Consider the following 15,479-nt stretch of genomic DNA (forward strand, 5'->3'; position numbering starts at 1 on the left):
TGCACACAATCTCATCACACTTAGGTCACACCGCGACTCCGCAGGCGGATGCTCCATCTCGCGTCGCCTCAGTTTATATTTGTTCTACTTACACAGAGGAGTGAGTCCATAATAATTTAAAAGCCACGCTATTTGTATGCATTATGCAGAAACAAACAAAAATGTTACAGTTTAGGAGAACATTTGAGAATGAACAGATTCAGCTCCAGGATCTGAACACGAGGCTAAGGCAATACCTGTCCAGAGTGAAGGAGCTAGAGCAGGATAACGCCCTGCTTATGAAGGAGATAAACACCATCAGGCAGGACAAGACGGTGCAATGGGAAAAACAATATCTGCCCGAATTGAGGGAACTCAGGAGGGTGGTGAATCAACTGACTTTAGAAAAGTACAAAGCAGAGATGGATCGAGAGAAGCTCGGACGAGAACTACAGGCGATACAGGCGCTGTGTTGCGAGGAGACTGTGATCAGCAGGGACATCGAAGGCGAGCGGAAAGGCTGCGAGATACAGCTACAGCAAGCGCTCAAGAAGAACGCCGCCCTGGAAGAGCACTTGCTCCAACTCGAGAACGAGTACATGTGCCTGCAAGATGCCCACAGACAAGACATCTCCCACCTCCGCGACGAGGTGTATTCGCGAGCACTGCCCATTGTTATCACTCAAAATTACCAGGGACACCCCGCCGTAACCATGGAAGAAATCGAGGCGTACGGGCACATGATGTCCGAAAGTTTGAATGAGAATTTCGAGCTTTATTGCCGCAGGATCGAGGTCTTGGAAGACTCAATCAAAGCTGACCAGGCAAACCTGGAAGATCTGCAACGTGAAAAGACACAGTACGCTTCCGAGCTCAAGAAACTCCACGCGGAGGCTCACAAACAAAACAACTTACAGTTGCACCTTGAGGATCAACTCATACAATTGCAGGATCAATTTCATCTGGAGGCAGACCGTTATCAGGTGAGTTCACCATCTACGTCACAGTGTCAAAGCGAATAAAACTTGTGCATTTTATGTTACGCTGGAGTTTTAAAAAAAAATTAAAAAAAGACGCACAGAATACGTTCTTATAGCATTATGGCATTAGACACAGCTTCTGGTTTGTCTTTGTCGACCATTTAAATTGCTTGTTTTCCAATCGGCTTTTTTAATTACGTGGAAATACGGTATTTGGTACGGTATACATTTTCTCCATCTTTCCCCCTGTACCTACAGAAGCCTGCCTCTTTTGTCCGAAGTGCCACACCCACTGACTGAAAATAGGCCTGCACTCACAAACGACGCACGTACATACTGGCCACATTTAAACTTCCTGATTAAACTGCAATATGGGGACTGCATGGGTTCAAACCATGTCACTGGGGTGGTGAACGCACTGCACCTTTCATTGAAAACACACATATATCACTCTTTGTTACCAAAATATACTCCCAGTCCCTCACATTTAGCAGTGTGAATGAACTGGGTGCTGACAGTAAACTAACATTAGATAAGTGATGCCACCTGCTGTATGTTTAATCATTTCAGTGACAGTAACACAATAATATTAGGTTTAGATGACTATCACATGCTGTATCGTATACACAGAGCGCACCTGTGCATGCACGTAACCATGCATGATTCTAAATCCACCATCACGTATTAAAGTTCCTGAAAATACTGTATCATTATGTGCCATGAAATAGCTTCACATCGTTCATTCTTTGGCACTAGGCTCTGTCTTGATGAAATGCAACCCTAGAACGCGGTGTGCCACTGTATGCCCTATGTAAATCGAGGTGAAGAAGCACGTTGCATGTGCAGGCCCCTTTTCAGTCAGTGGGTGGGGCTCTTTGGACAAAAAAAACAGACTTCTGACCCACTGAATACAGTATCTTTCTGCATTCATCACCAGGCTGCATTATCTGTGTGAGATCCAGATGTCCAGTGAGGTTTTAACATTGTGAAAATGATCAGGCACAATAATTGTAACCTTCATTTGGGGACATAAGTTAAGGAGCCTACAGATCACTGCTGTACTAGATTTAAAGCTGACTGCCCTCCTACCTTTAACCAGGGGACATATTTAGTAAGCTAGCATAGTCTGGCAGCCACAGGAGGTTGCTGATACAGGAGACGGGCACAGATACCTACTAGGGTTTCAACAGAGGTGCTCTACAGCACGGCTTTTGAAATTCGGTAGTGGTGTTGGTGGTGGTGATTGGGGGTGGCGGGGGCAGGTGGGGGGGGGGGTCTGTGTGCACAGCTGCAAGGGGACTACATCAAACGACAGCTGCCCTTGACAACGCCTGGGGGAGATACGATGAGTACCTGCCTCTGAGGCGGTTTAGCCTCTCCCTGCCTTCGTTAGCACGTGCTAACCGTGAGCGCGGATGACTCTTTATGGCCTGTCATGCAGTTCCGCGCAGCCGCTCGAGCGATTTGCACCACGGCAGCCCCCGCCCATTAAACGGGGAGAAGTGCTGTTCAAGCAGCTGCCCTGCTCTCTTCCATCTGAAGGGTAAAACTGCGTCGTTTGGAAGTGTAGCGCAACGGAAAGCCTTCTCCCCCCTGCAAAACCTTTCGGAATTTTTCCCTCTCTTTTTCTCAGCGAGGGAAGAACGCCCGTGGGGTGCAAATTCAGTGTTTCCCCTCGGTGACTGAATTCGGTGAATCAGAGCCCCTGGCAGCCCTGCGGCCTATAGTTACGGTATTAGCGGGCTCCTAAACCAATTTACCCGCTGCCCCGTAAATCCTCCTGACCTGCTGGAGGCGAGTCCCTACGTGGTCCTGCTACAGGATCGGGCTGCCCTGCAGGCCTGCAGGTTTCACACACATTCATCCCAGGAGAAACGAGCCTGCGCTGGCAGAAATGGGATTAGAGCTCAGAAGTCCCTCGAGGCCTTGCAGACTGACCCTCGTACAGCTCATTACCTGGGTCATCGAGCCGGTGAACGGTTATTACCGACAAAGCGTCTGGTGGGAGTAGGGAGCGTCGATCGTGGGCCTCGCCACACACAGGCGTCCTGAGGTAGTAACTGGTGACGCGACATTCAGGCCTTGTGAGCTCTGTGATGGGTGGTGCTCCACTCTGCCATTGACTGCAGACTGCTGTAATACGAACCAATCAAAATCCTTTTCCCTCTATGGCAAAGAACTGTAATTGGCTTAGTATGATGCTGCACCCTCCAGCCCACTATAAAACAACTCCTCAGCTCTGCCATCACTGTAGTTTGCCTTCTGTTTACCGGTGTGCACAGAGGGATCATCCACAGTCAGACAGCTCAGGCTGTCAGAGTTTTTATCTCCCTCCTTCTTAAAATGAGGAATGGGAAAAATGTGTGAGTTGAGATGTTCAGGAGTTTCATACAGGGGAGGGCAGCTGTTTGATAGAAATAGTACACAGAAATAATACGCCCTCACGACTCTGTGCCAAAGGTCAATTGATTTTCACATTAAAGAATAGGTATATAGTGTGGACTGTCATTTCACCATGAGCCCAAATGGAAAATCATAGTAAAATAAGTCTATTGCAGTTTGCTTTGGGGCAGTTCTCAGTGTAAAGAGTTTGATCCCTCCTTTGGAAAGGATACTGTGATTGCATCGTATGCCCTGATCATGTGACAGCAGGGGGTGCTGGTTCCTGCCTGGATCACATGGATAATTTCCATAGCGTACAGCTCGAAAATGCTGTCACAAACCGTCCACCATTTTAGGAGCACAGGTCCCTCCCCACCTGTCTCATGATGGGTTAGTCATTGAACCTCGTGAACCAGCAGGTTTTATTACTCTGAAAGCAGATGGAAGAAGCCATCATCAGCTGTCAGGACTGTGACTGGCTATAACCAATCACCGTGATTTGCTATAGAGAGCAATGTTTTTTGATCGGTTCGTACACCTCGGAGACTGTCAGCATAACTCCACCAGTTGTGGTATTCATAAAGCCTCTCCCATTATTACACATACACTTCCAATGAACTTCCATTAGAGGCGTTAAGAGTGAGTATTCAAGGGCCCCACTCTGGCATAACAGTGCAAGACGGAATCAAGTCAATGGAATCAGATGCACTTTAGATAAAGCTTTTCAGCTTCCTCAGTTGTGCTCACCAGGAAATGTAATGTAATGGATACTCATTGTCTCACTTATTTGGAACTGACCTTAGAGGTTTTCCTCTCCTTTACTTTTTGAGGGATCATCCGACCCCTCCCTTAAACAAATAAAGCCACTTTATCACTTTAAATAAAGCCACCACACACACACAAACACACACACACTTCTTTATGCCCTATTCTGGGAGTTTGAAGCTTCACTGACCTGAAGCCATCACGTTATCAGTGACTGACGGATCTGAGCCAATCGCAGTGTTTTTCCATAGAGAGCAAAGTCTTTTAATTGGTTTTCCTTGAGCCCACTAGCTGTAGCTCCACCCCTTATCAGGCTTCAGGACTCCTCACGTCTCCCACCCCCACCTGAAAGCCTGAATGTGAAACAGGGGGTTAGGGCTGGAAGTATAGGACAGACACTAGATCTGAACACTAACTAGAAGACATCACTGTTTCAGCTTCTGCCTACTACGGGTAAATTATGAACCACTCCACTCACTGGAATACTAAACACACTCTGCTGATTGGCTACATTTACGAACAGTTACGGACTGGTAGTAAGAGCCATGACATGAAAGAAGACTGAGGACTTTAAACTGATAGGTGCTGATCATATTTTACATTGTTTATCATAATGAAAAATTATGACAATGTAAGGATCACCCATTAGCAATTGTTTCCTTTCTTTTTGTAATTGAAGTTTAATAATTAGAGTTCCTATGGAGTATTACAGTCCCCCTTTTGAACTTCATATTAAATCAAAATTAAATGAAAAGACTTTATTCTGGATTAAAGAAGCAGACTACATGTCCAGACATTTTCATTATGAAAGAGTGATTGCACATAGGTTGTATCTTAAAATGAGTTACTTCTGTTCACCACAATAAATGTATTTTGCTTTAAGATAAATATATCAAGAGATCCACTCAACAGCTGTTGCCATGATGCTGATAATCATTATTTAAATTGCTGTGGCACATTAATTATGCAAAATAATGAAGAGCATGATCATAATTAGCACATAAAGGCCCCAAGTTGTAGCTCACTGTCTGCTAGTGAAGTCTGTGATTAAGATCCAAGAATCTGGAGGCCAGCGAGCTACAAATTGGGGAGCTGAAGCCAGTAACTTTATTGATATCTCTATTTACCTGGAATTATTTTAGCTTTTTATAAAGATGTATTTTTATGAATCGTCCTGGTTATTAAGATAATACCTGTATGTTTGGATCGCTGATACATGTGTCTTGTGCATACTCTAGATTAGCTAGATTACTCTGGATTAGTTAGGAATGGGTTGTTTTTCATTAGTTGTCAGTTTGTTGAAAAAATATAAATTGACATTAGGAATTATTATTGTCATATTTATACTTTTGTATTGTCATAAAATTTGCCAGGTAGGCCTTTTGCCAAGACGATAACCTATATAGTTCAGGACCTCCACAGTGTAGGGGCGGAGTCTCTCTGTCAGTACCTGTGTAGTAGAGGGGCGGAGTCTCAGTCAGTACCTGTACAGTACAGAGAGGATGCAGCAGGCGGTTGGACAGGGATAGCGTGTGCTGACCACGCCCCTCTCCTCGCAGGCCATCATCGGGGAGCTGGAGGACGAGCGCGAGCTGCTGGCCCACACCATCGCTGAGAAGCTGAAGGAGTACCAGCAGCTCATGCAGGTGAAGATGGGCCTCGGCCTGGAGGTGGCCACTTACAGGTAGGGAGCACAGCACTCCACCCTCTGACATCATAGCTCAGAACCCGCCTTTCCTCGTTTGAATTGCAGACACACAACCAGGGTCATACACTTTATACATATCATGCTTTTTTCACCTTTTACAGGTTACATATTTTACATTAAACATTTTCACAGTACGATTGGACATTGTGGGTTTGACATAAGCACATTCCTCCGGTCTGTGAAGGTAGAGTGGGGCTTTTACTCTACCTCATCATGGAAAGGCAGATTGTGCAGGCTTGCATGAGCCAATGAAAATGAACCCAGCTACCAGGGAAAGCAATGATTGGTTCAGTTTATTGGGTCAGTATGCTAGCTCCACCCTTGTTGGGGGGGTGGGGGGGGGTTGCCAAAGCCGAGATCTAGTATCACTGCTTGTATTCCAGGGAGGAAAGATGGTGCCCAGGAAGCAAAAACATTTAATGCAGATCATACTTCAACCTCACCGAGACCCAGGCCTGGGTTCAATCACCGTGTAGCCTTGACTTGCAAAACACATTTTTTCTTCAATTTAGGGGAATACTCAATTCACAAACTGTGTTTGCAGAGAGAAAAAAAACTTGTATTTACTTGCGAGTCAGAGTTCTTGACAAATGTTGATTGAATCCAGAGCCCTGATTAAACCTGGAGAGCGACCAGCAGGGCATGAAATAGGACGCCTGTCTTAGAGACCGTGTTTGTTTGCTGGTTTATGGCTCTCTTCGGCCCCGCCCTTTAAGTCTCAATGCGGCGATCTGCGAAGGGGCTCGTTTATAAAAATACTCTGAGCGATGGTGGTAATAATAGCATGGGCAATACTGACTGCGCCTGTTTGTTTTTAGCAAAACAAGTTCATAATGAAGTACTGATGTAAACTCTCCGTGGCACTGGAGGCAGCGTGCTTTGCTACCATACAAATTCCAAAGAGTTACTGCACTCCCGGGATCATAAGGGAGTATCCACCGAAGAACAATACTTTTAATTTGGGGGTTTTAATCGTTTTAATGTTGTAGTCGGCCCCGTAAAACATAAGTGTGGCTTACTGTGCGAGTGAGTGGTCTCACTATATAAAATATAAAACAGCCCAAGAGCCCACATCCTTTTCACGCTGATGAAATATTTAAACAGGCGCTCGTGGTTTTATACGGCATGTCGTCTGCTGGACCCAGTAGTGTGCACCTTAAAGCATAAAGCACAGATTTCTCTTTGCATCCACAGCAAGAAAGAAGGATTTAATCAAAGAAAGGCTCTAAGTGGCGGCCATTTTCTCTCCAAGTGGTCAAGCGTCCGCCTGAGCAAGGACGACATGCTACATCTGTTGAACTGCATTCGCCATGAGAATAAACATCTGCACATTTACTCACGCAGCACCGTCATACATTATTAAAGTGTGGTGTACTATTTTAAGAAGGCATAGTGGCTGTAATGTTGACTGATAGCGCTACCTGTTATTTGCTAATTGCCGAATTGCAGAACTGAAATCCCTTACATGAATACTGTACTCAGGTACATTTTTGAAAGGGCTGTGCAGCTGAGATTCTTTAACACCTCTTTACAGAAAGGAGGACTTGAAGGAAAGAACAAACATATCATGTATCCATGACTGTTGACTGGTTGTCTTCACTGGTGTTTTGTGCTTCAGTGTTGCCCATAGGCATGCACACAGCACACCAAATAAAGCCTGACATTCATTTTACTTTCTTCGGGGGCTAATTGATTTGACTCATCGCTTCTGAAGCCCCTTTGGATGTATGAGCAGAGCCACAAATCACTCTGTGTAATGCTGCCCTCTTCTCCCAATGTATTTTTAGTGACTTTTTACACTGCCGCTAGCAACACAACAACTGTTGCCCTCCCGTCTGCCGAGAACGCTTAGGCATTCCACAGGGATCCTGTCACTCACAGCGCCTCCTTCATGAGGCTCCTAACTGACCTGAGAACAGTAACGTGCATCCAAATCACAATTCCTTCCCCTCTTGTATGCGGCTCCTAACTGACTTGAGAACAGTAACATGCATCCTCAGTTCTTAAATGGTAATTAATCCTTACAAATTCCTTAAACCATAAAGATCGATGCCAATGTATGCAAATGGTCCATGCACAACTTGGCATTAAATAAGCACGCTAGAGTGTAGCTGTTGGGAAATTAGCATCACAACAGAACTAAGCTGAGTATACACAGTTTTTTCATCTCTTTTCTTTTTGTATTCTCATACATCAGGATATTCTTAGCTACTACAGAGCAGGAGTTGTCACTCAGGAGTATCTTCGATGTAGGTAGAATGTGCATTCACATAAATTTTATTTATGCCTCCCCAGTGCACGTCCAAAATGGTTCCCTGTCCTTAAATAATTAATAGAACTTGCTTGAGTTGTATTCTCTGCGCATTAGGAGTCTCAGAGCTAGCACTCCTGTCCTGGGCAGGTGTTTTCTCCACCGTAGCGAACACGCGCCCAGTGGTCTCTCCCCCACAGCTCCTCTCCATAGCCGTTTATTCCTCTGTGTCCTATTCCAGCATTGTGATCCACACCAGGGGACATGCAGGGCACTGCTCTTGTTATTTTTAGTTTGTTGTTCCGGACATACACAGCACACACAGGGGGCTTTCCACAAACACAGAACTATTAGCAGCAGGTCTGCGGACACAGTCCAGCCATAGTTTTACCTCCGTTGTATCCCCACACCCTTTCCTTTGTGCTCCCGGCCCCCGAACCACTGACCCTCAGAAAGACTGAAGCCACCGCAGAGGTAGGTTGAGCCGGTTAATGCGCGTGTGGTATGCTGGTTGTTACTTGTACTGTGCTGTTGCCGTTTTTCCGCTTTTCTTCTTCCCTGTTCAAAGGAGTTTATGTGGAACTATCAGCTGATGGTTTCTCACTCTTTGTGTTTGGTTCTTGGGTGTGCCAAGACTGTGTGAGGTTGCCAGATTTGGGTTTTAGCTTGTGGTGCTCGCTGTAAAATGTTGTTGGAAACACTACCAAGCCCCTTAGGTATGTCTTTGCCCCACTCTGGCCCTCCTTTCTCTGACTCTGAATATGTTTGTCTCTTTGCAATTTCTCCCCAGGGCCCTGCTGGAAGGAGAAAGAACAGATCCCATTCAGAAAATGGATCAATATGCAAGGGAGGCATCTCGGAGAATAGGTACAGTCTGGCACATTAACAGACAACAGATATTTCATGGGCTTAAAAGAAAAGCTAAGAAGTCTTAATTAGGAAGACAGGCTATTAAGCCTGTCGAGGCCTATTCTTCCTACCGTCTAGAGAGCATCAGCAGTTGTGTCATGTCTGGTCTTACAGACTTAAGTGGCCTCTGTTTCCACTGCTAGTACTGGTAAGCTGTTTGTATTAGAATCTCTCTGAGGAAAAAAATACTTCCAAGTATGAGTGTGGAATGTAAGCATACCTAAGTACCATCCATGTCCTCTTCTGCTGAGAGAACTCAACATGAAGGTCTGTAATCTGCTTTATTAAAATTTAAGAACCTCAGTGAGATCCTGCAAGTCTCCTTCTGCTGAGACTGACCGGATTAAGTGTCTTGTGTCTTCATATCTGATACATTTTTTACCTCAGGCATATAAGGTTTTGTGGCATGAATACAAGATTACATAAATACAAAGCCTGTGGAATGTGTTCAGGTTGGCATTCCAAGTATTAAGAAATATGGCCAATCAAATTCAGTTTATAGGTGCTAATAAATATAATATATATTATGATGTGTAATATACATTACAATGCACATGCTAAATTGTTATAGAGAAGCACTAAAATATTTTGGTATTAAGGACACCCGTTTGGAAGAATGCACATTGTGATTCGATCATGTTCTCTCACCAGATATTAAGATGCCGTCACAACCATGGTCGACTACGACCAGGCAGGAAGTACAGAAACAGTACCCGCTCAGCACCGGTCCAGAGGCCCGGTACACAAACCTGGCATCAAGCCTCAAGGCCTCGTTTGGATCAACGAACATGAGGTCCACCAGTCCCGCGAGGGTCATCCCCATCAGCTCTCATGCTAGGGATCAGCGGAATGCCCCTGTCAGGAGAGACATTCCCTCCTTCACCAGGCCATCACAGGCCACCACTAATGTCCAAAAAACAACTGTGGAGGACAGAAGTGTGAGAACGAAAGAACCGCTACAAAAACCAGCAAAAGATTCAACCAGTCTACGTCAGTCAGGCTTTGCAGCCAGGCCCAGTCCTGGACCTGCGCTGACGAAGGGCAAAACAACCGTGGTCACGACTTCAACAGAAAGCACCTTTGTGGTGAATGGAAAGGGGGAGAGCAAGCATGATTTGAGAGGACATGAGGCTGTCAAGACAGAGGGCAAAGAAGAAAAGGATGCAAACAAGGTTACTGTGAAAGAATGGACGACTCCAGACCGGGAGAATGTGAGGACCAGTAATATCCCAAAGAGGTCAGACGTGCAGATTGCCGCCCCTGAGGAGGCAGGCTCAAGTGAAAGACTACCGGCCACCACGAGTGTCCAAAAAATAATTGTGGAAGAGCAAACCGTGAGAACAACAGAAGTGCTAAAAAAACCAGCAAAGGATTCAGCCAATCAGCATGAGCAAGGCTTCACAACAAGGCCCAGCCCTGAACCTGCACCGATGAAGGATGAAACAACCATAGTAATGTCTTCAACAGAAAGCACTGCTACGGTGGATGCTAAGGGGGACAGCAAGCATGACTTGAGAGGACCCAAGGTTGACAAGACAGAGGGCAGGGAAGAAAAGGGTGCAAACAAGGTCCATTTGAAGGAATGGATAACTCCAGACTGGGAGGACGTGAAGACTAGTAATTTCCCAAAGAGGTCGGAAGTTCAGAGTGACATTCCTGAGGAGGCAAGCCCAAGCGAAACACTACCAGCTGCCACTACTGTCCAAAAGACAATTGTAGAAGAGAGAATCGTGAGAACTAAAGAACCGCTACATAACCTGGAGAAGGATTCAGCCAGTCAAAGTCAGCCAGGCTTTGCGGCCAGTCCTGAACCTGCCCCGATGAAGGGCAAAACAACCGTGTTTACGACTTCAACGGAAAGCACCTTTGTGGTGAATGGAAAGGGGGAGAGCAAGCGTGGTTTGAGAGGACACAAGATTGACAAGACGGAGGGAAGGGACGAAAATGATGCAAAAAAGGACACTTGGAAGGAATGGACGACTCCAGACTGGGAGGACGTGAGGACCACTAACATCCCAGAGAGGGTGGAACTTCAGAGTGATGATCCTGAAGAGGCGGGGTCAAGTGATGAAAAGATGGTGGATTACATTTACATGGAAGAGATCATTGAGAAGGTGATGAGGCCCGCTGGTCTGGACACCAAGTTCATAAACCCATCACCTGACTCAAAGGTGGCCTATCGTGTCGAGAAAACCGAGGATGAGGACGGGAAGACAAAGACCCAGATCATCCTGGAATCAAGAGTGGAGGAAGACGTGGATATCACTGATGACTCTGCTCTGCAGGAGCTCCTCGGCAAGGGGGTGAAGAAGGTTTCCCTGGAGGACATCAAGGGAACCCCGACAGGGAGTGCGATTGAGAACCTCCTCAGCCTGGGCCACCATGTAGGTGGCAGTGACCTCGAACACAAGTCTGTCAATGTGGAGATAATTGAGGAACCAGCTGAAGATCATGGCAATGAGGAGGGTGAGGCTAATCCTGCACCAACGTTCCTCCAGCCCTCCTCCATGTTCTTCCAGATTGAAGAGCTGGACAATGATTCTCATGGTGCCAAGCACCCAGGGGGCAAGACAGAGGTGAGTAAGCCCACCCCAACCGAGGACACTGAGTACCAAAAGGAGGGGTCGGTCTGGGTTAGGGAAGGTTACAGGGAGAATGATGACCCCTTCTTCAGCCATGCCCAGGAAACAGAGTACTTTGTCTCCACACCTGATGACAGTATCTCTGAGTCTGAAGAGGAACGTGGCATTTCATCCTATGGACATTACGGAGTGCTGGATGACTTGTCGGACGAGAGGTACTATCAAGAGGTGCCCCCGATCAATCCCAGGTTCGAAGAGGACAAAGGGTACAAGTCGGGGCACAGGGGCTCCTACATGACAAGCGAACTTGGCTTTGCTAAGGACCGCTTCCCAGAGTGCATCATTGAGGAGGAGGTGCAAGTCTCTCCCACAGTGCAGGAGTCCATGCTGGACCATCTGACAGAAGACTCCATGGACCCAAAGCAACAACTGAGGGGAGACCTGGACAAACTCCAGGGGAATGTTTTTGAGTCACTGCAAGGTGAGCTGTCCCATGCTACAAAGAATGTCCCGGCGGGTCCTAAAAAACTGTCTGTAGATGTGAAGAAAGTGCAGGAGGTCTCGGACAATGGAACAGTGACTATCACAGCGGAGCTCAGGGACCTGGAGTATTCTGACTTGCTGGAGGACAGCGAGTCTGACAAACGGGTGCTGGCATCATCCCACCCGGGCCTCCAGCATGCCACTGGCAGTAAAACAGTCCGAGAGTACGCAGTGAAAATCATCAGGGATCAGGACGAAGAACCGCTAAGCATGGCTCCAACAGTGGGTCTAGATGGGCCAGGTCTGGAAGGCTTATGTGGGGAGGAATCTGCAAATGACATCCACAAAACTGAGAGGGTCATCAAGCTGGGTCCCTCCGAGAGATCTCTCACGTTCCAGATGGACATCGGGAACTTTGGCAGTGCCACATCCCTGCCTGCCGAGGGCGGGGCACAGGAGTTCCAGCATTTCTTTTCACAAAGCCTGGAGGCAGGGGGACCCAGTGGCGGAGAGGGCGTGTACACCTACGTGCGGAAAACGACTGTGAGCTATGACCAGGGCGATGAGCCCACCTACAGTCATGGCCACGAGGGGGAGGCCAGGAAGTGGGATGACCTCACGAAACAGCAGGTGGAATATGGCCAGGTGCTGCAGACCCAGTTTGTTGACCCCCAGCTGAAGGTCAGCCAGGAGAAGAAAATCGCCACAGTCTATTTGGACAGTACTGAGGATAATTAGGTAAAACTTTAAATAAAATACATTGCTTCAATGTCCCCCAAACAATGAAGTAAAACTCCATATGTTTAGTTATTTTATTTTAATTATGGTTAATCTTCCAGAAGTTGTCCAGCAAAGAATGGTTTAGTTTAGTTATGGACAGTGAATGTGGTAATATCACATGTGATATGAGTAATAAGTCAAAAGAAAAAAATAGCCAGCATTCTGCAATAAAATGTGTTGTTTTCCTTTGCAAATTTCTATAAGCTGTAATTGAATTCGCTACGTTCTGCTGTGCAAAGTTTTAGAGAAGTCTTTCTTTTCTTCCTGCAAGATATTTTCTTTTCTCTTGTTCTTAAATATATATTTTTGTACTTCATTTAGAGTTACTACTAAGCCTTAGTCTGTCACTGTACTGGTAAAAAAAAACTACCAAAAGAAATTAAAAAAAAAAAAAAAGGTAAAGAAGTTACTCTCATAACTACTTTCTAATACAAAGCTTTGTGTATGCTAGTCTTACACGGTTGACATTAATTATTCAGTACTTTAACTATATGCAGAATTTAGTTTGTTACTCATATACATATTGCCATTTGTACCAGCATTAATAGATTAACATTTGTTCGTTTTGTTGAACGTCTCCATGTTTCATATTTGTTTTGCGCACTTCAAAATGTCTTCCTAAAATATCTAACGCAATAGTTTTAAATTATGAGTAGCAGCATCGAATGTGAAACTGAAACATGGTTAGTTTCTTTCCTTTTCCTTCGGCTGCGATCTTCTAATCGTTAAATGACATCACGCGGTCGTGGGAGTTCTAATAGAGAACCCGAAGACGGAGAACGATAAGTAAGAAAAGGTGCGTACACGTGCACATTCTCCGGCACGTTCTTCCACCGCACCACGTCTCAGTGCTGTGGAATGGAAGAGCCCAGCACGTATTCAGCGCGACCTTTTCTAGTTTGTCGCTCACACTAGCGACTATATCACGCCCCCATTTAGCTTTTTTTTTAACTTTGAGGGAAATGTATTAGTATTTGACACGTTTTTTGTTGTTGTTGTTGTTGTTTCTGTGACTGGGAAGTGTGAAGTGTGTGTGTGAAGTGTCTGGGAGGAGTGAATATCCCCGCTGTGTTCTTGAGCGCTTGGTTTTCTGTAATCTTGCGTTGCCGTCGACCTTGGATCAGGTGAAGCCCCCCGGCAGCCGTGGTTATTTTAAGAGCTGTCGTCGGCTCAGTCAGGCTTCTACAGCAAAAGCAGAATCGGCTTCAGCAAATCGCCTTAATCCGTCTGGTCTATGCCCGCCACTTAATCAAGAGGTAAATCGAAACACTGAAGACCGTTAATGAAGATGAGTGCAGCTTCTCCTTTATTTGGCATGCTTAAATGACCATTATTGCACACATTTAGAATGAAAACATTTTCCAAATGCAATGTTCTCCTGATTTAAAAAAGGGGAAATCATTTCAACAACTAGCGCCGTGTTGTAAATATTACAACCACACAAGTTATGTCGGCATTGAATGTAGTTTGTCTTAGTTTGCATCATACATCTGCTTCAGTATAGCAAAGCAGCATGAAAGTGGCATCTTTTTTCCCCAAACCTGACTTTGACGTTTTACCCTGATGCACTTTTCTATTATATTTAATCGGATTTTAGAAAGAGTAAGTTGTTAAAAGTGGAATGTTGATACAGAACCTCTGGGCTTGTGTGAGTACGGGTTTTACTGCATGCTCAGCACAAGGTGAATGTCTGCCACACACTTAACCGCATGACTGGCTATGGCACGAGAACACTTTGGTTGAACAGTTTCAATGGGGATCTTTTTTCACGTAAATGAGTCACTGAGAATTGTATTGATTGGGAACTTTTAAAAAGGAGGAAAATATGTTCTCCGTTTTTTAAATGATTATTATTGAGGGCTTATTGAAGGAAAAAAAATAACAATTTGGCATCTTTGTACTTTTACCAATTATCTTGAAACTGGTAAACGCAGCAGAAAATCTATTAAACAGATATTTCAGGGCATCTCTTGAGTCATTGTCTTTTTTTGAACACGTTGCTTTTGAAAAATAACGGGCCATCTGTTCCTCACAGCGACACAGCAGTGCGTTCCAGGCCTATCTGTGCGAGGGCATTTTAGTGTGCGCAGCTGCAGGGGAGGCTAGCCACCCTCAGCGACTCCCATTCAGAGAAGCAACACGGGTTTCTGTGGCAACAGGCCCAACAAAAGCCTCCGTGAAGTTAAGTTTTCAGCAAATGGGACTGTGAACAAAGGGAAATGTCCTCCGCTTTGAAAAAAGTCCACACTCAGTCCTCTTCGCTCTGGTGACAAAAAAAAAAGGGGAAAAGGCAACACCTCACGAGTCTTTGGACGCCTCCATTTTTAATTTAGAGCCTGGCACTGAGGCTTTGTGCGCCTATTAAGAGTCAAATGAAGCTACATTTGTGCCTCCTGGTGCATTGTGGGATGGTACGACTGCACAGAAAGGAGGTCTAGTGTTCAGACTGCCTGCTTTCCGCTGCCTCCCAGCAACCTCTGGGGCCCTGGAAGGAGAAATGTGTGTTAAGTGTGCTGCTCAGCTCCATACTGCACGTTCAGCCGCCCACCACAGCCCCCACCTCGCAGATGACCTTTACACTGAAGGCTTATCTTCTTGTTAGTATATTTACTGCATGACAATGTTGCCTCACTAATCTGATGTTGGTGTCCCCATTGAAA

The 15,479-nt window shown here is 45.6% G+C and overlaps 2 protein-coding genes across 2 annotated transcripts in view; one reads left to right on the plus strand and one right to left on the minus strand.

The window, feature by feature from the left end:
• Positions 1-14,785, plus strand: synm (synemin, intermediate filament protein). Its single transcript, XM_064312625.1, has 4 exons — positions 1-962; positions 5,666-5,790; positions 8,856-8,932; positions 9,626-14,785. Exons 1-4 carry the CDS (start codon positions 144-146, stop codon positions 12,775-12,777), a joined length of 4,173 nt encoding a protein of 1,390 aa, XP_064168695.1. The 5' UTR covers positions 1-143; the 3' UTR covers positions 12,778-14,785.
• The window catches only part of ttc23 (tetratricopeptide repeat domain 23), a 17,381-nt gene continuing 16,000 nt past the window's right edge, over positions 14,099-15,479 (minus strand). The window contains exon 12 of the mRNA XM_064313777.1: positions 14,099-15,304. Within this exon, the coding sequence (XP_064169847.1) occupies positions 15,181-15,304 (124 nt within the window). The 3' untranslated portion in view covers positions 14,099-15,180. The remainder of the gene's footprint in view (positions 15,305-15,479) is intronic.

This window comes from Anguilla rostrata, chromosome 16, assembly GCF_018555375.3.
Source record: "Anguilla rostrata isolate EN2019 chromosome 16, ASM1855537v3, whole genome shotgun sequence".
In the NCBI taxonomy this organism is placed as follows: domain Eukaryota; kingdom Metazoa; phylum Chordata; class Actinopteri; order Anguilliformes; family Anguillidae; genus Anguilla; species Anguilla rostrata.